At 36.7% G+C, this 26,083-nt stretch overlaps 2 protein-coding genes across 4 annotated transcripts in view; both read left to right on the forward strand.

Moving 5' to 3' along the window:
* Nucleotides 1–5,733, forward strand: part of socs7 (suppressor of cytokine signaling 7) — a 19,088-nt gene extending 13,355 nt beyond the window's left edge. For both annotated transcript variants that reach the window (XM_015049877.1, XM_015049876.1), the window contains 5 exons: nt 548–716; nt 1,195–1,323; nt 1,574–1,709; nt 2,153–2,296; nt 3,061–5,733. In XM_015049877.1, the coding sequence (XP_014905363.1) occupies nt 548–716; nt 1,195–1,323; nt 1,574–1,709; nt 2,153–2,273 (555 nt within the window). In that variant the 3' untranslated portion in view covers nt 2,274–2,296; nt 3,061–5,733. The remainder of the gene's footprint in view (nt 1–547; nt 717–1,194; nt 1,324–1,573; nt 1,710–2,152; nt 2,297–3,060) is intronic.
* Nucleotides 5,734–10,107: 4,374 nt separating this feature from the next.
* On the forward strand, nt 10,108–22,360 carry sp2 (sp2 transcription factor). 2 transcript variants are annotated; one of them, XM_015049879.1, is made up of 8 exons: nt 10,108–10,193; nt 13,665–13,738; nt 14,733–15,461; nt 16,422–16,640; nt 17,832–18,126; nt 18,948–19,125; nt 20,689–20,882; nt 22,156–22,360. In XM_015049879.1, the coding sequence occupies exons 1-8, from the start codon at nt 10,148–10,150 to the stop codon at nt 22,254–22,256; spliced, it is 1,836 nt and encodes a 611-aa protein (XP_014905365.1). In that variant the 5' UTR covers nt 10,108–10,147; the 3' UTR covers nt 22,257–22,360. The 2 variants fall into 2 exon arrangements, with proteins under 2 accessions (XP_014905365.1, XP_014905366.1); XM_015049880.1 differs by having other exon boundaries at nt 14,736–15,461.
* Nucleotides 22,361–26,083: the final 3,723 nt, after the last annotated feature.

Below are 26,083 nucleotides of genomic sequence, written 5' to 3' on the forward strand. Positions count from 1 at the left end.
CTATAGAATTTGGTAAAAACGGTGAGTTTTGCAGAAGTTCAAATCCATGCTGAGAGAGGAGAACCACTGATCTAAATGTTATAGAAAGAATTTGGGACTTTTCAAACTGAGAAATTCCCAAGTTTTTTCCAGAAATGTCTGAGCTTAATCTCAACACTTTCTGAGTTTCTTTCTAGCAAAATTTTCAGAAATTTCCTTTTTTTTTCTTAATTTTTTTTGGCATAATTGTATTCATCTTTTTTTTTTATATCTAAAACGGTCCTATTACACTGTTGTGCATTTATACCTAAAACTTGTTTTATTTTTCTTCTAAGAGACAGTGGTACAATGAATAGTTTATTTTGTTTATATAGACATTTTGTCAGTTTACATACCTGGGGTATTTTCCACCCATGTATCTTTATTACCACTCCTTTGCCCTCTCATGTAAAAGTTTCTGCCAGTCAGTTTCCACTATCAGGTTATTTCTGCAGAAGTTTAGACAGAAGTAGAGAAGAACTGGTCCTTACTGTTCTGCTGGGTGGATTGCTGGTGTCTCTGCTTGCAGTGCGGCTGGTACTGGGGCCCTATGAACTGGGAAGACGCTGAGGTGAGGCTGAAGGGTAAACTCGACGGCTCGTTTTTGGTCCGAGACAGTTCTGACCCCAGATACATCCTGAGCCTGAGCTTCAGGTCGCAGGGAGTCACACACCACACGCGCATGGAGCACTATCGAGGTAAGAAACACTCACACCGTTTCAATAAATCTGCTCCATAAACCTCAATCTTCATGGTTGGGACTTAATTAAAATTTTTTGAATGATTAATTGAATGATTGTACGATTTTACTGGTCAATAAATCGTCCCAGTAGTGATTGCGATAAACAATAAAGTTGTTGTGAGACCGTTTTCAAGTAATATTTTGATAATAAAGCAACTTCGCCCTGTCAGAGACCAATAAACTTTAATTTTGTAAAGAACTCTTAACACTGGAACTAACACTAAGTCCTGACCTGAAGTTGAATCATTTTCTGCACCATTCCTCCATTGTTTAATGTAATAATTTCCAATTTAAGCCCCTCTCAAAGTTAAGAGTTCGACATGAAACATTCACGTCTTCTGAATTCAGTTAAAGTTTATTATTTTCCATACATTTGTGGCGTCATTCTGAAACTGTTCCTTAAAGGTTTGTCTAAAGCTTCTCTCTGCATCCAGGGACATTCAGCCTGTGGTGTCACCCGAAGTTCGAGGACCGCTGCCATTCTGTGGTGGAATTCATCGAGCGCGCCATCATGCACTCCAAGAACGGCAAATTCCTCTACTTCCTCCGCTCCAGAGTCCCAGGTAAAGAAACGAAGCAGCAGATCTCCCTCTATGACTAGATATGAACACTGGCCCAGTTGGGCGCCGTAACCAGAAATGCAACTCGTGAGCATCATCCCGTATCTGTGCTCATGACCAGCAGAGGTCATTATCTGAGGACATTAGCCCAGATAAAGACCTCTGCTGGTCAATCCAGTGGACGACTTTAATTTAATTGAATTTGACTTTGTAGCAGAATGATGTTGACCGTTTGTGATTTTTGTTTTTTCAGGGCTTCCACCAACTCCAGTTCAGCTCCTGTATCCTGTGTCCCGCTTCAGCAACGTGAAGTCATTGCAACACCTCTGTCGCTTCTGCATTCGGCAAATAGTCCGCATCGACCACATCCAAGAGCTTCCACTGCCCAGGTAAAGGTCATTTAAATTTTAAAAACTGTTAATTAAAAGCAGATCAAGATATACATCTGCCTTCACAAACAAACTTCTTGGCACCCTTTTTAATTCCCTATAGGCAGTCGTGATTGTTTTGAAGCATTCTGATTGGCTGACATAAGTTTTAGCTTTGCACTACAGTGCCCCCTATGGGTTTGGCATGTTTACTACAACACTTAGTGGCAAATTTGTGTGGCTTCTTGTGGATGAAAACATATTTGAAACCGATCTTGTGTGTAAGATATTTTTTAAACAACGTGGCGGAGATATTTGTTTTTATAAACAAATATCTATATTTCAGGTAAATAAATCATTAGATTCTGTATTTGAGTCACTTTTCTTACTTCCTAATTTTACCCGTAAATGTGCTAAGTGAAACTGTTTTTGCCATTTTTTTCTATTTTTTGTGTCTTTTTAAGATCATTGATCTCCTACCTTAGTAAGTTTTATTACTATGACCCTGAGGAGGAGATGTACCTATCAATCAATAGCATTCGGAGGGTCGTAGCAGCAGAGCAGGAGGCCAACCCACAGACGTAGCAGCATACATATCCTAACCCAAAGTGAGTACACTTTTAAAAAAAGTTATTTATTTTTTTGTTGAATGTGTTCTTTTGAGTGTAACAAAATAGTTCAGGGGATTTTTTTTTGTTTCCACATTAGCCTGTAAATCAGGCAAAGCCCCATCATTCTCAGAGTGGAGGTTGCAATCTGTTATATTTAATACAAAGTTAAATATATAAAATAAAGTGATTAAAATGATAAAAGTTGACACTTTTCAGTTAAAATTAAATTAATTTACCTATAACTTATGACAAATGTAAACAAATAAATGGAACTGCAGAGCTGGCCTGAAGTGTCAACCATTACAAATCATTGTTAAAACATTTCTGCTTTCTTTATTCCAATGTTGATATAATCACCTTCATTTTTTAACACAATTTGAAATGCAAAGGAATCACAGATATAAGGTTGTAAGCTTTGCTCTCATTAAAATGACTTTTTTCTTGTAATTTTATGACTTTCTTCTGGTCCTATTGCATCTTTAATATACTAATATTGTGACTTTACTGTCATAATTTTTTTATTTTATTCTCATAATTAAAAAAAAAATCTTAGTCTGTGCATAATACTCCATCATATTTAAAAGATTATGCAGCTCCTTATTCGCTAAGACGATACCAAAGTTCACAAAATGTTCAACTTTCCTGGTTGAATCTGGTTTTCAGGTTGAAAATGTTGCTGATTTTGCTGATATGTAGTTTGATTAAATGCAAAGTTCCTTCACTAATCCTGAAATATTTTTGTCTCCACTCTCTGCCTGCAGATCTCTAATGGAGGACTTATCTACGCTGGCCTGCAGGTCTTCCAGCATTGGTCTCTGGAAGAGTGTATGCAGCCAAACTGGAACAGACTCTGTATGGTACTCAGTTCATCGCTTTCTGGAGACAAATGATGAAAAAAACCCTGCTGTTTCTAAATCAGAAGAACTAAGAGAAAAGTTACTGACAGAAACTAAAAGAGCCTCGGTCAGCTCTGCTTTCCTGTTTCCTGAACCAGCTGGACTTTTAAAACATGATGCACTGGTTGATTTGTATAACTGTTGTTCCAAGGTAAAGGCCTTGTTTTTCTTTCTATTTTGTAAAAACTTGGGATTTTGGATTTAGAGATGCCAGCAGGATAGAAACGCACCTCGAGGCAAGGCAAGCCGGCCACCAGCACTGACAAGAAAACCTCAGACCTCTCCGGAAGACGGGTTCCTGATTTTTGTGGATGCAGTGATCGTTCCTTATGTTGCTGTCAGTCAAACATGGAAAAAAGATGTTATATTTAGGAATAAAGACGCCCCTTCAGCCTCAGTCCTGCTTTATCTGCTGTGGTATTTACCAATCGAATAGTCATAAACCTGTGGAAACATAGAGCCGATGTTTTCCAGTTGGATTGACGAGTCAATCTGGAGAAAACAAAGCTCGTTTTCTCAACATCACGAGGTTATTGGTGTGTGTTAAACCTGAATCCGTCCTTCAAATGCATGTCGTTGTGCATGCAGGCACTTCTGGAGAAAACCATCGGGACATTATCTCGTTATCTCAAGGGAAGCACTGGAAAATTTACTTATCTTGATGGAAAACTAACTCATTATCTTAATGGAATATTAACTCGTTATATTAAAGGAACATTAACTCGTTATCTCGAGAAAACAATCGGGAAAATTAATTTATCAAAGTCAAAGTTTATTCATATAGCACATTTACAAAAACTCCAGTTGACCAAAGTGATTCACAATAGTCACAACAACACAGGTAGATAAATTCAAGTTTGGTAAAAATAATAAGACAAATGCAAAATTGGCAAAAAAAAAATACCAAAAACTAATAATATGAATAAAAACCAAAACAATTTATGTTGAGAAAACCATTAGGAAAACACGGAAAACATCCGCTCTTGGCTTCTGTATAAACCTATAATGTTGCATCACATCTATTGTCTCCAGTTATTGAGAATCTTTAGATCAGGATTGTTTTTGTACCAGCCGATCTCCTTCACTCAAACCGACATGAACTGAAAATACAAATCATGTAAAAATATGGTCAGAATATGTTATAATCAGAAAAAGGCTGAATTATCTGTTGGTACAGCATTAAGTTATCAACCAGATGTCCCAAAATACAAAAGTTTTGTGCTGTGAGTTGAAGACGTTTTAAAGTTCGTCTCACGTTTCTATGATATAATGAACAATCAAAAATATTTCACAGGTTTTAAGGGCTTTTATCTAATCTAAGAATGTTTATCTATATTTTGAGACAAAATCAAAATTCAGATTTTTTTTCTTCATTGGCCCTAATCCTGTTCTGTAGTTTCATTTGTATAGAACCAAATTACATCAGCGTGAAAAGATGCTGAAAATTATTAAATTACAAGAAGCATAAATTGAACGCAGAGAGATTTTAATAGCTTGTTAATGAGAATACATTATGCCACATTGGCCCTTTGAGATTAATGATCTTGATGTGGCTCCGTATATGAAATCAAGAAAAATGCTACTCAAATGTTCCCTCATTGTCCCAACAATAATATATCCATTTATTTGTTTATTTCATTCATTCACAGTTTAAAATGCCACATCTTGACATAAAACTAAAGTTTTGAATGAAAAGGAGAAATTTGGAGAAAAAAAAATCTCATTATTACAAATATATTGTCATACCACTCTCTGCAGAAACTCTGTCTTCACTAATGAAGATTCAATCATTACCAACTGCGGTAAAACACCAGAACACGTACACTACGGAGGCTGCAATAAACCAAACATTCTCCATGAAACGTGGATCATTTATTCTGACTAATAACTGGGTAAAACCACTTTTTGACACCAACATGCCAGGCAGGAATGGAACCAGCAGCTTCACCGTTTCTAACACACATCTGTTCCCCTGCAGGTTCTGGGCTGAAGTTTTGACAACGTGAACTTTCACCACTAAAATTGAGACCATAATGTGTTTAAAACAAATGTTCACAACCAAAACTTCCAACTACGACACTCCACATTCACATATTTTCATTTTTTCCTTTTCTTTTTGCTGGACGTTTCCCAGAATGCCTCTGTGCAACAGCCCTCATCTATTTACCTTCACTTCTCTGCAGTTTACATGTTCTTCACCAAAAAGTGTCGAAATCAGGAAACCAGATGTTTACCACTGTTTCACCGTTTATGCTGGATTCCTCTCTATAGATTTCATTCTGCTTGCTGGTTTAAAGTAATAAACACCAAATAAATGTAAAGAAACTTCCCATGATTTGGTTTTACGGTGCTGGAAGTTTTACAGGAAAAGCTAATATTTTATTGTATTTTTTAAACCATGCCCTGCCTCTTGGTGTATGTCTTCCATACCTGTTCCCTCCCTGCCTGTTGGGTCCATTTGCTGAAATGCCCAGATGTTTTTCTCTGTATCCTGATCTTCTGTATTCAGGACTTTGAGTAAAATGGAAAAACAATACACTGACATGTTTCTGAATCTGAGTGTTTTGTGGTAACGTGAATTTTGGTGGACACTTTAGACTTAAACTTTATTTATTGTCATTGGACAAAGACAACAAAAGGTTGATGTTGTTATTGGGGCAAGTAAGAAAAATTAGAAACAAATAAAAAAAATCTATAAAAAATAATAACAGTTAAATATGAAAGTAAAAGGCACCAATAAAAATAATATAATTTTTTTAAGACAGGAATTATATTAAGTTAGCATTTTCAGGCAGTCTGAGTAGAGGGATTATTGATACTGAGGGATTTTGTAACTTTTGTTGTTTTCAGGCTGAATTTGGTCAGAAAACAGAGATTTAAATGAATTTTTGTTCCTTTTGCACTAAAAACATATGTTCTGTTTTGAGTTTTAAGTGGGAAAGATCAACTGTGACATCAAAATATCAACAGAATTTGGAAGGTTGAGATTTATCAACAATATGGTTGCGAATCATTAAAACACAGTGATAATTTTAGTATTTTGCCCATTTGAGCTAATATTAGTCCTGTACAAGTTTTATTTTTAGATGTAAATTAAAAGCAAGACTAATTTATTCCAACTGTTGTTGGTCTGTTTAATCTAATATTTTTTCTATTTTTAATTAGCTAAAATTTTAATTCTTGGTCCTTTGACTAAATGAAGATATAGTAGCTCCTAAAAATCTCTGTTAACTTTTCACTGCAGTTGCCATGGAGATAATTTTAGTTATGTATACTTCAAATGAAAGACACTTAACTATCTCCATGGCAACTAGGCTTTGGGCCTTGATGCGAAGCTTTGCTTTTTTCTTAACGTTTTTCTTTGTGCTGCTGATTTAAAAAAATTACATTTAGGTGAAATAATTTGACTAATAAATGAAGAAGGAACTTTTGCAAATATGGGGATTTGATCACTTTAAATTATTTCATTTTTGTGCTAGTGAATGCAGCACTGTTTAGCACACAATAAAGGCGCCTCACAGTCTACTGGAGGCTTAAAGACAACTTTGTTTTCTAATTACACATATCTTCTTAAATGTTTAAAACTCAAATCTTCCTGAGGGGAATTCGCAAAGCAAAGTAATCTCCACTTTTTCCAAATCTGATTTTCTCTATTTCTGCATTGGATTCACAATACAAATTATACAAACAGGAGCAACACTGGAGATAAAAAATATCTATATGTTCAAAACTTTAACAACAATGGCTGATAGGATATGGAGGACTAAAGCTGACATAATTAAAAATAAAAACAGAAATCAATATTTTTTGTTTAAATTACTTCACTTTTTACATACTCAGCAATAAATTAAGCAACTTTAATTTAACAAATAAAGTAGTCAACTTTGTTTCAGGAAAGGGATGTGTAAATTATTATACAGAGTCAAAACTTAAATTTTGCAAATTTTCTAGGTATTATTGGGAAAAACTACAAATAAATAAAAAATTGTGTTTCCTCTGCACTTTGAAATCCTTTACAATGATGCAGAAAGGGCCCACTGAGAAGAAAGAAGTACTCATTTTATGAGGGTAAGTACATTTTTTGGTAAAGACTCACTGTAAATAAAGAGTGGTGCGGTGCATTGTGGAGGGGGTGAGTAACAGAGAGACAGGTCTAGTCAAAGTGCTGGAGGGAAGCTCAGCTGATGGTGAGGGCAGATGGGACTGACATCCAGAGGCACTGCAGGAATCATGTCAGGAAGTCCTTATGACAAACAAAGCTAACAAAAAAACCAACAAGTGTTCATTTCTTTTCCAAGTCCCAGCAACCAGGTAGAGGTTGTGGCATATATATGTTGCTGAAAATTAGATTTTTTTTTGAAGAAACAAATTGCTATTGGACTGGAGATTATGGTTAATCATGGATAAAAATGTTGCATCATATGGATTAGGGTCATTTATTAGATTAAAATTAGTTCCCAATCTTCTAAATAATAACGTCTGCTTAGCCCTTTCTCTACTGTTGTAATTTGGCCGCTATCCAGCAGAGGGCGTCGCTGGTCATGCTTAAGCGGACTCGGATCCAGTTGCAGAAACAAAGATGGCGGCCATTCCTGAACAGAAAGAGAAAGGTTCCAAGCTCAATTGTTGGATACAAAATGTACAGTATGCGGTTTTGTATTGAAATATAAACACTCGACAAGTTTCACCTTGACAGCGCTCATTCAGCTGAGCTGCATGACGAAGTTGCGTCAACTTCTCATTCAAAAATTACTGATGTGCTACGACAACGGTGAAGGCGATAAAAAAGACGGAATATATTTCCGCCAAATAAAAAAGATTAATCTCAGAAATTTCCTAGACTTTTTCTAAAGTTCTAAGCTTGAAAGTAAAAAATGTAATTGATTAATTGTCAGCGTAATCGATAGCATAATTGAAATAATCGTTATTTGCAGCCCTAATTAGCTTTAAGAAATCTAGTGGTCAGAGTGGCCAGAGCTGACCACTCTGACCACCTCAATAAAAAGCCAAAATCAATATATTAATAGTTCTAAAAATAACTTTACTAAAGATGGGTTCTGAGCTCTAATGCAGGTGCAAAAAGGCAAAAACAAAACCTGCTAGAAAAGTAAAGGATGAACAAAAGCAAAAGGCAGTGGTGAAGATCATTCCTTCCTGGAATGAACACAGGATATCAGGCTTTATAGAGCTGAATTTAAAATTAGGTATCTTCTTCTTCTTTGATGGTTCTGTTTGGTGTCTTACTCTGTCATCCCCTCATTCCCTCTGCCTCCTTTTTCACTGATTTAGCAATGAGATCACACAGAAATCACTCCATTGTGATGTCATCAGGAGATTAAATGTTGTGTGTTTATGGCATGTGACCAATCCCAACATGGCAAAGGGTTTTATTTCTTCAAATCTTTTAATCTACATTTCAGGGGGACGGAGTTTTAAAAACAACACTTGGATATCACTGGGAAGAAGCGATACTATCTCAAAGTCTGAGACAGGCGCTGAAATATTGAAGTCAAGGACATCTCACAGAGTTTGACTTGTAGAGTAAGATAATTCTGTTAAAAAGCATTATTTAACTTTTATAGATATACACTGAAAAAACACAAAATCGTACCAAGCATTTTTGTCTAGTCCCTTTACACCAGTGGACCTCAAAGTCAGTCCGGCATCCTGCATGTTTTAGTTCTCTCCCTGGTTTAATGCACCTGGATCAAATGATGGCTCATTAGAGACCTAAGAAGAACAGTGACACGCTGAAAAGGTTGTTACTACCACCAGGGAGAGAACTAAACAATGCAGGATGCCGGCCCTCGAGGCCCAACTTTGGTGACCACTGCTTTACACACGAATCTGTGTTGGCCTATCATCTGGAATCCCCTTAGAGAAGAAATCAACCGCCTTTAATTTATTTGTTCATACAAACTTCACAGTCATCTTTTTCAGTTAATACATGGCAAGGCACGTTTATTTGTATATAAAACATGATAAAGCAATAAATATTACAGTTTAACGGCAAAATAAAGAAAAACTGAAATGCAAAGTACAATCAATGATAATTAAAATTTGGATGGTCTGAAATGTTGATATGACAACAGTGTTGATATTGGGTATTTACAGAGCCAATAATTATGAATATCATTGATAAGCTCATTTATTTCAGAAACTATAATATACATTTATATAAAATTTATTAAGCACAGAAGAATGTTTGAAAGCCTCTATTTCTGTTAATTATGATTATTTTCCACTTACATCTAATAAAAACATCAAATTTAGAATAGGAAATTACACCAGACCAAAATTACCTAAAAAAAGAAACCCTGGAAATGTGGGTTTAATAAAAAATATGTTCAATACCTCTTTAATAGTTATTTTTAAAAGTACTTTTAATCTGACAAACAAGACTCATAAATCTATCTGTCTACATTGTTTACTGACTGATTGTTCCACCCTAAAATTCATCTGGTCACCCCTATTCAAATTTTCTTGGAGCGCCACTGCTAACGTTATGGCATATGAAGACCTTTTACCTAAATTTATGTCAAATTTATCTAAAAGCACACTGTATGTTGTCAAATATAACGGCCTGCTCTTTAGGATCGCGCCTGAGTTCATTTAAACAGCACAGACAGGAGCACCTTAACGTTAATTGCTCCACACGGTTGTCATTCTTGCTTCGGCTGAACTGCCCCTCCGACATCACATTGGTCGCTAGCCATGTCAGTGAACGTGTAATCTCGCTGTAATAGGGTACTGGATTATCCTCTAGGAACTTCCCCCCTGAGTGCAAAGGCGACATCCTATTGGTTGAACCGTTGGCTGTACAGAAATAGCCTTTTAGGAGTGGTTCAGTACTTTTCAATCACTAAATCCCTCAAAGCTGATTGGTCTGTTTGGCTGTCCATCAACCCGTTGCTGACCGTTGATTGGTGCAGCCGCGCGGGCGGATTCCTTCATGTCTTGGTCTTCAAGGCTGTGGAGAGCGAATGTCGTCATGAGCGGTGGGTAGGAATGAAAACATTGGTGTTTATATTACATTCTACTTCATAAACAATGTATTGCTATTGTGGAGTAAAGCGCCGAGTGTCTTGTGCACATATAGCCGTGTTTTATCAGAACCGGGTTGGTTCGATGCACTAGAATGAGCCACGAACTTCCGGAAAAGGGCTGCATTTTTTTCTATAACGTTATCAAAGAGTTTCACTGGCTAGCTGCGAATGCTAAACATTGCTATGTAGCTGGTGGTTCACTTGTCCCCAATTTCTTCGCATTCAGTTCCTCCTCACCCTAATAAATCATTTAGATATTTTGATTGTGCTAGTTCAGTTTAAATTGTAATTCGTGTTACAGGAGGGGGAAGTTGCATAGATGCTAAACCAGCCTGCTAGCTCTGCGCTTTCTTGCTAACGCTAGTAGCTTGTTCAGAGGAAACTAAACCCAGCTGCTTGGGCTTGGCGAAAACACTACTTTTGATTCCTTAATGTTTTATTATTAATATTTTTGGTTTTGTACAGTTTTGAGAGGTATTTAAGTGGCGTTATCATCAGATGAAGAATGCTGAAATCAGGTGTCATTTGCTGTAAAACAAAACTCTGAGGTTTCTGTTTAGTCTTTTCCTACTACATCTTGACAGAGGTGGGTAGAGAACCCAGAAATTGTTCTCAAGATTAGCACTACTTCAATATATATATATATATTTTTACCATAAGTGGGTAGTAGCTATTTAGATATATATAAGTAATGTTTTGTGGAAAACAGTACTTTTAAGAGTAGTGTTACTGCACTAAAATTTTTACTTTTAGTAGAGAGATATTATATTATTAAGAATAGAGGTGCACCTGTCTGTCGGTCTGTCTTTCAAATCTCTCACAACAGAAGAAAAGAGGACAGATGTTGACTTTTTGACCTTTCCCAAAGTAGATAAGATTGGTGGATAAGGTCAGTTTCACATGTATCAGCTGATCACCAATCTCCCATAATTAAGGAAATCGGCCAATTTACCATTGCAGCTCTAATTAAGAAGCATTGCTACTCTTACTTACGTAAAATTTCTGGCTGCTCTATGCACTGTGAAGTAACTTCACTACATAAGGAACAAACACATTTTAGCCAAAATGCACTAAACACAGCAACAAACCTACTGTTTGTTGACTTGAGACTTGTTCTTCTGTATTTATATAAATGCACAGTGGAAACCGTTGAAGCACTGCTGCTGAGTCTTTGTTTGCAAGCTGCATTTGTTATGAATATTTTAGCATGTAGTATCAATTTTAATATTGCTGTGATTTTTGATGAAGGTCGTTATAAATAATTCAGTCATTCAAGTTTATTTGAACAACAAGGCAGTTCAAAGTGCTTTACATGATGAAAACATAAAAAGATCACAAACACATCATACAGTCACTGATTGTAGAAACCAGCAACAAACATTTTGTCAAGTGCCATCGTTAAAATCTTCAATACACATAAAAATGTTGGTTAATTTTCTATTTATAATGTTTCAAAAGCAACTCCAAACAGCTGGGTTTTAGTCTGGATTTGAAGAACTCAGTGTTTCTGCTGTTTTGCAGTTTTCTGGAAGTTTGTTCCAGATTTGTGGTGCATAGAAGCTGAATGCTGCTTCTCCATGATTGGTTCTGGAGATGCAGAGCAGAACCAGAACCAGAAGACCTGAGTGGCTTGGAAGGTTGCCATGACAACAGCAGATCTTTAATGTATTGTGGTGCTGAGCTTTTCAGTGATTTATAAACTAACAGTATTTTAGAGTCCATTCTCTGAGCTACAGGAAGCCAGTGAAGGGACTGGTGTTATGTGCTATATCTTCCTGGTTTTAGTCAGAACTCCAGCAGCAGCGTTCTGGATCAGCTGCAGCTGGAGGATTGATTTTTTTGTTTTAGTCAGAACTGTGAAGACGCTGTTGGAGATGGTCTATAAAACTAAAGGAAAAATTAAATGTCCAGCTCCATGAGGTTGCTTCTGGCTGATGTTGGCTGTTTTGGTAATGAAACAACTTTGGTTTTTAAATGGCTGCACCAACTTTTTACTTTATAAATGTTCTTGTGCTTCATCAAATAAGTGTCACCAAATATATTGAAGGGCCTGAATGCTTTGTACATTTTGCTGCATGGTTCTATTAAGTGATTCTGTGCTAACAATAAATTTGCGATATATTATGCAGCCCTATTCATCACCGTTACGGGTTTCTGCCTTCTTCTTATAGATATATGGTGATAAAATGTAACAGAAAAAACTATAAATAATAATTTGTCCCCGTTAGTGTCAGCCTCATGAATAATTTGACATAAGCCCAAACAAACCGAGGCTGTATATGATTGTACTGTGGTGCTGTGTGGATGTTGTGGTCTACTCTTAGTGTAATTTTTTTAATGTATTTATCTTCAGTTCTTGCTGTCTGCAAAGCAAATTGCCCCTTGGGAACAATGAAGTTGATGTAATCTATTATCAATATAAGCTTATAATGTGGAATTGCACTGTTCTGTGGTTCTTACTGCAGCTGGGACAGCTGCATGTGCTTTAGTTAGATACTGAGACCTGAACTAGTCGGTGTCTATCAGGCAGGAATTCAGTTACTACAGAAAGTGACATATTTCAAATGGTTTTTCTTTTTGAAAACCTACAAAACTGAACATAAATGTAGAGTACCTTTAGTGCTTTTGTAGCTGAACGCTTTTGATGTATTTTATTTAAGTGCATTGCGACATTTTCAGGTGAATTTCTGACCTATTTTATCAGAAACTAATAAAGGAGAGTTGGCATACAAAACCAGAGTTGGATAGTTACTAGTTACTTTTACTCAGTTACATTTGCTTAAGTAACTTTCTGGGAAAAAAGACTTTTAGGGAGTATTTTTACTCCTAAAAGTCTTTTTGTCCATTCACTGAATGAACAAAAAAACATGTTTTATTCAAAATTCACCAGAGACAGAAACACACCTGCAGTGTTTGTTAAAGTTTCAGAAGTTTTATTTTCAAATGAATTGATTTGGAAAACCGATCATGAGTAATTTTGATGTTTAAAATACCAACTTATTTTGGTCCGATCAATGACGTAACTTTTAAAAATAATGTTTTCAACAGTTATTCAGTACTTGAGTCACCTTTTTAACAAGTACTTTTTTACTTTACTTACTACTTGAGTAGTTTATTGAACAGACACTTTTTAATTTTACTTCAGTAAAATATGTTGAAGTAGAGCTACTCATACTTGAGTACTCTACCCACCTCTGTGCAAAACCCCCAGTGTTCTTTAATGTCTGCATTTATTATAGTCTGGATGCAAACATAATTAAGTTAATGTGAAATCAAACGGGCACACAGTGAGTATGTGATATTTTGTCATCTATTAACATGATAACTTGGGTTTTTATTCTCTTCTGAGTGCATTAGATGTCCACATGTTTGGCTCATGAACAGCCAAAACACACCTGTTTGACTCTGCTTTGTGTTTTTCAGAACAACAGGACAGTATGGCCACTGTTGCTGTTAGTCCAAGTGAATACCTTCAGCCCTCCACTGCTTCTACACAAGTAAGTAACTGCATGTGCTGCCACTCCATGCATTCTGATTATACTTATGTCGTCAGGGCTGGACAGTAAATCAATACCATTGCTTATCGCGATAGACATGTGATCAGTATCGGTAGACGTTACATTCCATAGAACATTCAGATTTTACTGAACTCTGATCCAGAACTGCACTGCATTCTGGGAGATGTAGGCAGAGGCAAGGCTTTAACCACTAAACGTCTCACAGTTAAGATGGGTTGGCGTGTTTGTCAGTGTGAAGGTGAAAGTATTGAACATTTGTTTGTGGAGTGTTCTCATGCTGGGATATTTTGGTTGGATTTGCAAAAACTCCTTACAGAGAAAATTGGAAAGAACACTGTTTTATAAAATTTGCTAATTTTTCTCATCTTTAACAATTCAGCCTTTTCTTCAGATGAAATATACATATTTATACATTATATAAATATATACATTACATTTATACATTTGCTACATTTATATAATAAATGTAATATATATTTGTCTATATAATAAATGTTTATATACATTTATATAATAAATGTAGCGAATATTATGTTCACAGGATGAAATGGAGTGAAATAAATCCCCTCATTTAGTAATTTTAACAACATATGCTGCCTCTGTTGAAAAATAATCAGAAACTTATAAAAACATTAACTCTTCTTCAGAAATGTAACGTTGTCTCATAAGCAGATCCCACTGATATATTCTTTACTTTTATATATATATATTTTTTTACTGTGATAGACTATTTATTATATGTATTTGAATAGTATTTGTGGACACTTTTTGTTAAGAAAATAGTACTTGTGCAGACTGAAAGGTAGACAAGGTTTTATTTTACTCATTTATGTATAATTTTTTTAACTTTTGTTTTTTGTTTTTTCTGATATGCAGCCCTTATATCGTAATACATTCACAGCCATTTTGCCCAGCCCTAGGTAATAATGAAATGTATTAAATCAAATTGATTTGATTCCTGGTTTTCTCACAGCAGGACACACAGCCGTCTCCTCTGGCCCTTCTGGCTGCTACTTGCAGTAAAATCGGACCCCCTGCCGCTCAGGCCCCCGTCGCCTCTCCTCCAGCGCAGCCGCAGCCTCGCAGGCTTCAGCCCATAAAGCCCGCCCCCATCGCACCGGCTCCGCCCAAAAACCTGGGTTTCCTCTCAGCGAAGGGCAATGTGATCCAGCTGCCGCCCGGCTTGGGCCACTCCGCTCCCGGCAGTCCCATCGTGCTTACGATCCAGCAGAGCCCCGCACGCACCAACGCCGCCGGGCCCGCCAACATCCAGTATCAGGTGATGCCGCAGATCCAGGTGATGCCGCAGGGCGGTCAGATCCAGCTCATCCCAGGCACCAACCAGGCCATCATCACCACTCCCATGACCGTGCCTGCGGCTGCTGCGGCGACGCCGGTCACGCCTCAGAAGACCGTGGCCATCAAACCGTCACTGAAGGTACGGAAGGCAAACAGCGGCGCTGCGAACGTGATGCAGCTGCCCGCCGGGCTCACTCTGCCCCTTAACGTCGCAACCGGAGAAGTGGGCGGGTCTCCGGTCGTCACGGAGACGGCCGCCTCGCCTCCCACACCTGGGAAGGGGCGAAGAGGGAGGAAGAAGAAAGTGGTTCTGCCAGCTGAACCGCCGCCGGCTCAGGCCGCCTCTCCGCCACCAGAGCAGATGGAGACCATTTTGATTGAAGCCGGAGATAACATAATACAGGTTAGGATATGTCTATGACTTATACAAAGCATGTTCATTACAGTTTCTGAACAAAATTCTTCTTGGATAATGAAATCTTAGCCCAATCAGTTCTACTGAGCTGTTTTAAGGTGTCTTGTTGCTTTAAATCAAAATAAGCTGCCTCTTTCCACGCCTCCCAACATTTACACTCACTTGTAAAAATGGCTGCAAACAGATGTGCAATAATAAAACTGTATCTTTGAAAAGCATAAGTGGAGCCTCCTGCACAAGCAAAAAGAATGCAGTAAGTAGTTTCTGGATAGTAAGTCAACAACAAAATATTTGCATTTCCCAGCAACCATTGTACTGTGCATACATATATGTTGTTTTATAAAAGTTAGCCATTCAGGCTTTAACAGCAACTCAAAAAACAAGCAAGAAACAAAATACAAACCTCTTTTTGAAAGATTGCCAGATGAACTCTTTGCCAAACAACCAGGTGAAGTGAGAATATTTTTGAGGTAGAATCATTTAGGCCTGTCACAACAACAATAAATTGTCCCAGAAGTTATTGTGATAAATGACAATGTTGTAGTTTTGAGCCCATTTTCAAGTAATATAACGATAATGCAAAAACCTTCTCAAAGATCAATAAACTTTAAATTATAACATTTATCACTACAACTGGAATACATTTTAAATATTAAAAATAAATAAAATAACAGAAACAACAAACAAAATTAATTATAAAGTCTCTGTAAATAAAATTATCCTTCAAAAAAAAGGGCCAGATTGAGACCAGAGCACCAGATTGAAAACTTTTGGTAAAAAGAGAAAACTTATACATCATGCAAATGGAAATTATTGATATCGCTTTAACTTATCATGCGATTAATTTATCCTTTTATTTATTGTGACAGGCCCTAGACTCATTAATTAAGGAAGCATAACTTAAAGTTGTTGACATCCAAAGATGAGCTTTCCTGTGTTTTTGTGAAGGCGGGGAACAATTTGCTGATCGTCCAGAGTCCTGGGCAGCCACCTATGGTGCAACAGGTCCAGGTGGTTCAGCCCAAGACGGAGTCTCAATTGATCCAGATTCCCCAGCAGGCTTTGAAAGTGGTGAAAGCTGCTTCTGCCTCGCTGCCTCCGGTCCCACAGAAACAGCCTGTCACTCCGAGTCTGCAGGTGACTGCACAGGAACCGTCATCAACCCAGGTATCGTCTCAGTCTGTCTGTCAGTCCGTATCGCTACAGACTGACAGGAAGTCAGCTGCAGCACCAATATTTAAATGAGACATGTTTACGCTCTGTCAGCTTTGCTTGAAGTGTCGGTGTTTTCCGCTGCTGGCCACATTTCTGCTAATCCACTTATAGCAGAGCTAATTTTTTGTTTGGCCTTTTGGCGCTTTTGCTAACTCTGAAATATTTATATGTTAAATAATTTGATTGTTTTTGTTGTGACACCATCTTATTATGTTCTGTGTTTTTGTTTTTGTCCTGAATGTATCCATCTTAATGTGTACCTTCTTTTTTGTAGTTAGCTGTTATTTTGTAGATCAGTACCTCTGTTTATTAGTCTGTAATGTTTCTCTTACATGCACTAATTGGTGAATAATAATAAAAAAAACAGGTGGAAATGTTTTAGCTCACTTATCTTCCCCTAAATTAATATTTCCAGATAAATGGTAAAGTGCTAATTTACTTGGCTGAAACTTCATTCAGCTTTCAGTTGAATGAAGTTTGACACCTGTACTGAATATCGACTGTGAAGAGTACTTCAAGTAGACGTTTATACCATGCTCTTATTTTGAAGGGGGTGAAGACTGTTTACACAGGACTTCCGTTTCCTGTTCTCTTGTTATATTAGATGTTAGATATAAACATAAAACAGTATCTAAGGGCATTATAGAATATTTATGTCAAGATATAATTTGAAGGTTTTGCTTTAGCATTAGCTTCTGCTAAATGCTGTGTTGGTGTCGTGCTTTAGCGTTAGCGGAGCTGTTATCTATGATCAGAGCTTTAGGGTTAGCACAGCTAACTTTTTAGTTCGTGGCCGCTACTTATTTAGTTTTTATGGAAGATAATGTTCAACATGTCAGTTAATTAAATAAAATATTTTGCAACAGTGTGATTCATAGATAAATTAAACTTCATAATGGAGAAACGTTGCTGTGATAACGTATTTGAAAGAGTAGGAGCTTCTTAAAGAGACAGAGGCCAATATCAATGTTTGAGATTTACATCGTTTCTGTAGCAACTGAAGGGAACATAAACACTTGATTGTGCTAAAAAAGCCACTGTGAGCCTGGAAATTACATAATGCTGCCCCTTTAAGAGAAAACCTCTGTAAATCAGCTCACTGCATTTCTCATTGTAATTTTTTTTAACTCTTTCTTTTCTTAGATCCTCTTCAAAACAGCTTCAGGCGAGTGGCAGTCAGTTCAACTACAGGACTCAGGCTCAAAGGCGACGAGCCCTACCACCTCTGTTGCGCCCACGCCCCCCACATCGCCCCCTGCTGGCAGCAAAAGGACGCAGGCCGGGGCGCGAAAGGAGCGCACTCTGGCGAAGATCGCCCCTGCAGGAGGAATGATCGCATTCAGTCCGTCGCAGCTGAATGCGACGCAAGCAGTGCAGACGATCAGCATCAACGGGGTTCAGGTCCAGGGCGTTCCGGTTACCATCACCAACGCAGGAGGTGAGACGATGAGGCGTTCGCTCTCATTACTGAGAAAATAGGTTACAGCATGGATAAAATAAGGTATTTACATTTTCTAACTGCCTTGTTGCTGAAATGTGCAGATATACTTGATTATTGAAATAATGGCAAACTAATTTGGGAATCAATTAATTGTTAACTGGAGTATAAAGACTTAAACAAAAGCAAATTGCTGAAAGAACAAGGTATTCAGAGCAATACTTAAATCAAAATTATACAAAAATATATACATTGTGCATTGAAAAGAAAACTTCATCAACCCAAAACTCTTGAAGTGCCATTGTTTTAGTTCGTTTGCTTCAAATTATGTAAACAAATCTCTTATTAAGCACATTTTATCAATTTCTTAATTGGTTAATAAAAAAAAAACGCTGCAAATGTTTAAGAGTCACTAAAGGAATGTATTTATGCATTCAAATACATTTATGCAGGACTTTTAAAATCAGGTTAAAACTGCACCAAAGTGTTGCATAAAGACAAAAACATTATGTTACATTATTGTATTTTAGGCAAAATAAATTTAATTTTTTTTATTTCAAAAAGGAATTATTTTAATGTATTTGTATTATGGTATAAAATGCTTAAATTAAAAATCTGCAGAATTTTTAATCTCTTAAATCATCAGAATAATTGATAACTAAACTAAAATAATTGTTAGTTGCAGCCCTAACGTACATTCAACTTAAAGAAAAGAAATATTCCTGACTTTCAAGTCGGCAGTTTATTTAACTCCCCATTAATCGATAGTCCAGCCCTGATGTAATCCTGCTGTATGTCACTGATTGATGTGCTTTAATTAGGCCAGCAGCACCTGACGGTGCAGACGGTGCATGGCGGAGGCCTGCAGCTGGCAGCAGCGCAGGGCCAGCCGGCCATCCAGGTGGACCAGACGCTGACGCTGGAGCTGCCAGGTCAGCCCGGGGAGAAGAAACGTCGCATGGCCTGCACATGCCCCAACTGCAAAGACGCAGACAAGAGGTGAGCGCGAGAAATACCTGCGGATGCAGTGGTTAGCTTTAGAGAGGCGAATTCAGTTTGTCACAAATATGTTTGGAGAAAAGGTTTTACATCCTGTTTATACTTGGTATGTTTCTTAAGTGGACCTATTATGATAAATTCACATTTTACATGTTTTTGTTCTTCTATTTGAGTCCAAACAGCTTCTAAAAACAGCACAAGTACTTAATAGGCCTGTCACGATAATCAGTAAATCAATCGATAATCAGTCAATAATTTCCATTTACGTGATCTTTTGTCTCTCTTTCTACCAATATCTGAATGACAAAAGTCTTCAGTCTGGCTTATTGGGCTCAGTTTTCTTTACAGACTTCATAATTCATTTTATTTGTTGTATGTATTTATTTTAGATATTTAAAATGTTTTCCATTTCCAGTGATAAATGTTCACTAGAGTTTAAAGTTGAGAATGTGTTCCTGCATTATTCTACCATTACCATTATGTTACATGAAAATTGTCTCAAAGCAACAAAATTATCGTTTGTCACGATAATTTCTGTGACGGTTTATTGTCCTATCAGGCCTACCCAGGCTGTCACTGCGCCGTTACCTAGCAACCCCAGCCTAGCCCAGCCTCGTTACCTAGCAACCCAACTGAAGTTCCAGCCGGTTTGGTCAGCTGGTTTTACTGCCGTCTGCTTTGTTTTAGACAAATGTTTTGCTGTTGACTCACAAGATCACCGTCTGCCTTCTTCAAGTTGGGCTGGTCGTTCAGCTGCTTTGGCATTACTAAAGGGAACATGTTATACAAAATTTACGTTCTACACATGTTTGTGCATTGATTTGGGTTTCTACTGCTTCCAAAAACAACCCAATAAGTTGACGTTTGGAGAATGAGCCAACCCTCTTAACGTCACCGATCAGCAGGAATTGCCTCTCACCTTGTGACCCCAGAGCCTCTTGGCTTTCTCTGTGTTGTATTTGTTGCTGCCTTTTGGACAGGACTCCCTTAAAGTGGTTTTCAATCTCAGTGAATTTTTTTTATCCTATTAACCAACATTTTGATTTGTAATGATGACACTCATTTACCGGGTTTTCTCAGTTATTGACTGTGTTGTGTCTTATAGGACTTTGTAGTTTTGTGTTTTTATGATGTAAAACAATTTGAACCACCTCCTGAAATGTGCTGTACAAATAAGCTAGATTGATCAATTGATTATCCTGGTAAAATAAAACGTATATATCAGAGCTCCAACACGTTTGATCAGCAGGTTCTACTGCTGCACGCACTGCACAATGGCTGCTGGAAAAGACAAGTGGTTTTTTTGTTTTTTGTTGACTTACCATCCAGAAATGGCTTGTGGCATTTTTGTTGGTTGTTCAGGAGGCTCCACTTTTGCTTTTCAAAGATGTACGGTTGTATAATTGTGCATCTGTTTTTAGCCATTTTCACATGAGTGTAAACGTTGAATTTGGGTCTGTGGCCAGCAGCAGTTTATTTGGATTTAAAGTAATGAACATGTAACATTGTAACTGTCCTAACCTGTTGAAGAAAGCGTGATAACCTTTAACGTTTGTGGTGCAGGCCCGGGGAGGTGGGGAAGAGGAAACACATCTGTCACGTCGCTGGCTGCGAGAAGACGTTCAGGAAAACGTCGCTCCTCAGAGCCCACGTCCGGCTGCACACGGGGGAGAGGCCTTTCGTCTGCAACTGGGTTTTCTGCGGGAAACGTTTCACACGCAGCGACGAGCTGCAGAGGCACGCGAGGACGCACACAGGTAAGCGCATCATGAAAGAAGGCATCCCTCAGGGATCTGTTCTGGTTCTGCACAGAATGGCTCCAGATGAACTAGTGGGTTAAATGCTGGACTGAAACTAACAGATGTTTTAGTAATTGATTATTCTGATGACTAATCGGATTGGAAAAATCTGATTAGTCATAGAATTTGCAGATTAGCAATCTGCAAATTCTGCAGATTTTGCATTTAACTTACCCCTTCTTTATACAATATTGAAAATTTGTTTAAAAAAATGCAATTAAATAAATAATTCAATTCCTCTTTTTAAATAAGGAAAAAGCATGTATTGTCCAAAATGCAACAACGTAGCATTTCCCTAGTGAACGTTTGATAATTTGTGACAAAGGATGTCTAAAAAAATACTTAAACACATGAAAAGCTCAACCTCTCATTTATTATCAATACAGAGCTAATCTGTTGATTATTGTTTGAATTAACCAATTAGTAACTGAACATCAGATGCTTGATACATTTTTTTTTTTTTTTTTTTAAAAAATTTGAACCAGGGGAAGGGAAAACTATGGCACTGATTGAGCTACAAGTAGAACATATTTAGAGAATTTTATTTATTATCTTTCATCTTAAATGCCAAATGTTTATATTTTTTGTCGAACAGATATTGTTATTTATACACTAAGTAGATTATTTTGCCCTTAAGTACATTTTTTAATCTTCTATGCAAATATTTACATATTTGAACAGTTTTGGCTTAATTACCGCTCTGGGTGTGTTGTCCTTTCAGGAGTCTGTGTAATCTGCTTGACGATTAATCTATTACTAAATTAGTTGACGATTATTTCAATAATCGACTTATTACAGTTAGTTGTTTCAGCCCTTTCTGAATGTCTGTGAATTAGTTTCACTTAGCCTTTATAGTGACCAAAACATTGAATGTAAAAAGTACAAAACACTGGTGAGGACGGAAGGGAAACAAAGACAACAAATGTGTGAATTAACCTGAAAATATCCCAACAATCATGTCTGTGTGGTTTTACATCACAATTAACCACAGACTCCTCCAACGTTAAACATAAAATTAATCTGAACTTCTGATTCTGCAGACATTAAAAAATAAATCTCTGACACATTCTTTCTCATAATTTAGCAAACAGAAATAATTTTAATAACTCTAACTTACCTAAATTAAGAAAAGTTTGGTTTGCTTTAACTTCAGTCAAAGAAAAAAGTTTTATGTCTTTTTATTAAGTTGTGCTTAAATGCGTTCCTCATCATTTCTTTGTTTTTTTCACAGGAGACAAACGCTTCGAGTGCAGTCAGTGTAAGAAACGCTTCATGAGGAGCGACCACCTGACAAAGCATTACAAAACTCACATAAACACCAAGAACTTATGAGTTTTTTTTTACCAAAACACTCAGAACTTTGCCACAGGAAGGAGTCAGGAAGTGTGTGCGACTCGCACAAGGGAAATAACCCAGATGAAGCCCCGAAAAAAAAATCTCCTCTCACTGACTTGATGCATAAAGAAATCCTCCCCTGAGGCCGACCCAGCAAAGCTATTCATCGCAGTTTATATCCGGTTTTAAAAGATTTGTCTGCTAGTGTGAAAAGCGTCCGAACGAAACTCGGCTTTAATTCTGCGGCTTGCAGGTGTTTAACTCCGTGTCGTCAACCCACAGAGTGATTCAGGCGTCAACATGCTAACGGGGATTCTGTGATGGTTTCTGTCTCTGCTGTCTCTCAAAAATCAAGAAATGCTTTTTAAATTGCCCAAAATAAATGTTGCCTCAGTGGAATATTAATTTAATTTTTGGTCACTTTTCAACATATCTTGTGAAAATTAATACGTTTAGTTGGCATTCACTGTTTTATATACATGAGGGGAGCTAACAGCCTCCTCTTACTACAATTACTACTACTAATAAATAATAAACATTTTAATGAAATCTTACACACTGATTAACTTGACTAGATCTTGGCTAAATCATTGGTGTCCCTGTCCCAAAACTGGCAAATTTAAGTGACTCACAGGCATCAAAATTAATTAAATTAAAATGCAAAAATTAGTTTATTTTGATTTTTCTTTTTTACTGGCTCGATAATAAACACAATTCTTATGAGATCTATCAATCTTTAGACATCAAAAACATAAAAGGCCTCAGATTGTTTCCTAATTAAAAGAAAAACTGACAATTTAGTTATTTTCTGTTCTGTTGGTCAAATTTGTACTATTCTTGATCATTTAAAATCATTTCAATGGCCACAAATGGCCTGCGGACCACATGTTCGGTACCCTGGGGCTTAATGGAGCTTCTTTAACTTACAGGATTAATATAACTTGCAATCAGAATGGAGGATTACACTTTCTCATTTTGATAGTTTTTATTTAATTTAAAATTTATGTGAATCTCGTAACAGAAAACGGCCAGTAGATCCGCTGTGAGTGAAACAGTTCAGTTATTGCGACTACCTACTGCTTCAGAGTGACCTGAACGCAGCAGCAGCAGCAGCAGCAGCAGCAGCAGCAGCAGCAGCAGCAGCAGCAGCAGCAGCAGCAGCAGCAGCAGCAGCAGCATTTAACTCAGTCTAAGATAAGAAATTTGTTGAAATTGGGATCAAATATAACTGAAATGGAAATCCAGAAGTTATCAGGATTCCAGTTTGAACAGATTTAGAAGTTTATTAAAATTATTTGTTGTGATCCACAAAAAAATGTTTAACTGCCAGAGTAAAGAAAAAAACAAAACGGGAGCAGCATTTTGTTAAAATGAGACTTTTTCATATGAAACTAGTTTTATATGTTGTTATAACAATATTTCTATAATTAAGATAAAAAAAAATGCTGTTTAATTATTATTATTATTATTATTATTTAAATTCAATCTGGGTTCAATGAAGTATTTTTGAATTTTGAATTAAATGAGAACACAGAGAGTCACAAGGAGCTAATTTATTCCGTTTTAAGAAGAGAAACTTTGTATATTTGTCGTTAAATTGAAATGCTGCTCCTGAACTTATTCCCCGTCTCTGGCGGTTAAATGTTTCCGTATTGGTCGCCTATCAAACCATCAAGACAAAACGGAAACTGTTTTAATCCCAACATGTGAAGCAACAGGAGTGAAACTATCAAATGACACAAAATTCATAAAAACTTTCGCAGCTTTGAATAAAATAACTCATCTGTCCAAACGCATTTAGAAAATTGTCAGACATGTTGAAAATACAGAAACTTTTATCAACTTGAGTTTAAGGAATTTAAAACAACCGATACAATTAAAATCGTCATTCAATCAGCTTACACCTTCTGAAATGTTGAGTTTCCTTAAAGGGTTGAAAAGATTAAATTTATGTAAAATATTAGAGATTAAATGATGAATAAATAAACTTTAATTTTGTTTCCACCGTTGGATCTAGGTACGGTTACGTCTGAGGAATCAGATCTCGATATGCTCGGTACTGTAAAATCACTTTTCCTCTGGTTAATCCGGCGACTTTTAGACTTTATTCCACACAGGATGTGAATTTTCTATTTTACTTTCTACTTTACGATTGTGTTATAAACTACAGAAGCAGATTTTTAGCAACACTAGCAGAATAAATAATCATCAAACTGATCTGTAAACAGCTGTGAATGACTGATTCGTCCTCCCAGTGCGCCAACATTTTATCCCTGTTGCTCCTGTAAACAAACCGCTGCATGTTTTTATCTCTCGTTGTTTTTCATGATGAGATCATAAAATGTCAGAATTCCATGTTTGATTTAAGTTAATTTGAGGTTTTGGTCTGAATACGCTTGCATTTATTTAGGTTCTGATCTTATTTTTGCCTGTTGGTTCTCATGAAACACGACAGATTGTGACTCCTGATTAAACAAAAATTACTTTAAAAGGTCAGCTGTCAAATTGGGTACAAGTCGACGCGTGATTGGTACACAAAAGTTACAAAATTGTACGAAATGAAGGGGCTAAAAGCCCAGCGCATGTGATAGCCAGTTTATTTATTGTTTGATAAGTCTGTTAAAAACATAAAGAACTGTGTAAATTTGATTATATGATTGGATCTTTTATTATGCGACAATCAGTCACAATATGCAACAAAATGTTTGTTTTTTTTCTTTTTATTTTGTTATTCTCCACCATAAATCAGACGACAATTAACAGAAGATTCTGCTCTGATTACATGCGGTCCGTTTTTGATAAAACAGTTTGTGCCGACTTCCTTCCAGCATTGATTATCAGTTCCTAATATTTATTGATTGGTTCACAGTTGACAAACCTTTGGTTTAATTTATGCCATTAAAGTTCAGTTATTTGACACAGGGCGACAGATTTCTTAAGTTTCCGGCGGCCAATATTTGGTGTAATATATTTTAAAAGTTGTCTGGACATGTGTGGGTGGAAAAAGATATTTATGTTTTTCATAAATATGTAAATAGTGTTTTTTGGAACCAGTAAATGTAGGCTATAAAAAAGTTACACAGGTATTCGGTTGGTTTTGGCCAGCCTGGAAGGAAAGAACCTTGTACAGTTTGTAAGTTAAAGTATATAAAAATATATAAATATATATATATATAAATTGTGACATTGTATAGATTCATTCCTGCTTTGTATTATTTGTTTAGATTTTTTTAACTGAATGAGAGATGCCTTAGACAGCTGCGCCCAGTATTTTAACTTTTTTTTTCTGTCTAATCCTGGTTAACCTTTGTAAAACTTGCTTTGTGTTTCTACCTTATGTTATGTAATGTCACGAGCACTGATTATAAACCCCTAGGTTCCAAATTTTGTACAAAATTATTGCTGATTGTAATTAAATATAATGCTTTTTTTCTAAATTATGGCAGTTCTGGTGCTCAATTTCTGTAAATGAAGCGATTCTTCTTCAAGCCTAACATAATGTTCTTCAGCCGCTTTGTGTGTGTTTGCCAGAAGAACACAAAGAACCAGCAAATAATCATCGATATTAAAGGTGCTAACACACATTTGCTCCTTTTCTACAGTCACCTCCTCAATAAAAAGTGCTCAAACCAGTCTAAACGCTTCAGTTCATTTGTTTTTGGGAAATCAACAGAAGTGATCAAGGCTAATTAATGATGTTAGTATTTGCTAAATTAGTTGCTTTTTTTTAAATGCATTTAAATATGGTGATTATCAGTTGCCTATTTGCATGTGTATAAATTAGAGAGGCACAAGTGGAACGGTGACATTACAGGGAGTAGAAG

Source organism: Poecilia latipinna, unplaced genomic scaffold (assembly GCF_001443285.1).
Source record: "Poecilia latipinna isolate Pla-1442-1.1 unplaced genomic scaffold, P_latipinna-1.0 Scaffold963, whole genome shotgun sequence".
Lineage (NCBI taxonomy): Eukaryota > Metazoa > Chordata > Actinopteri > Cyprinodontiformes > Poeciliidae > Poecilia > Poecilia latipinna.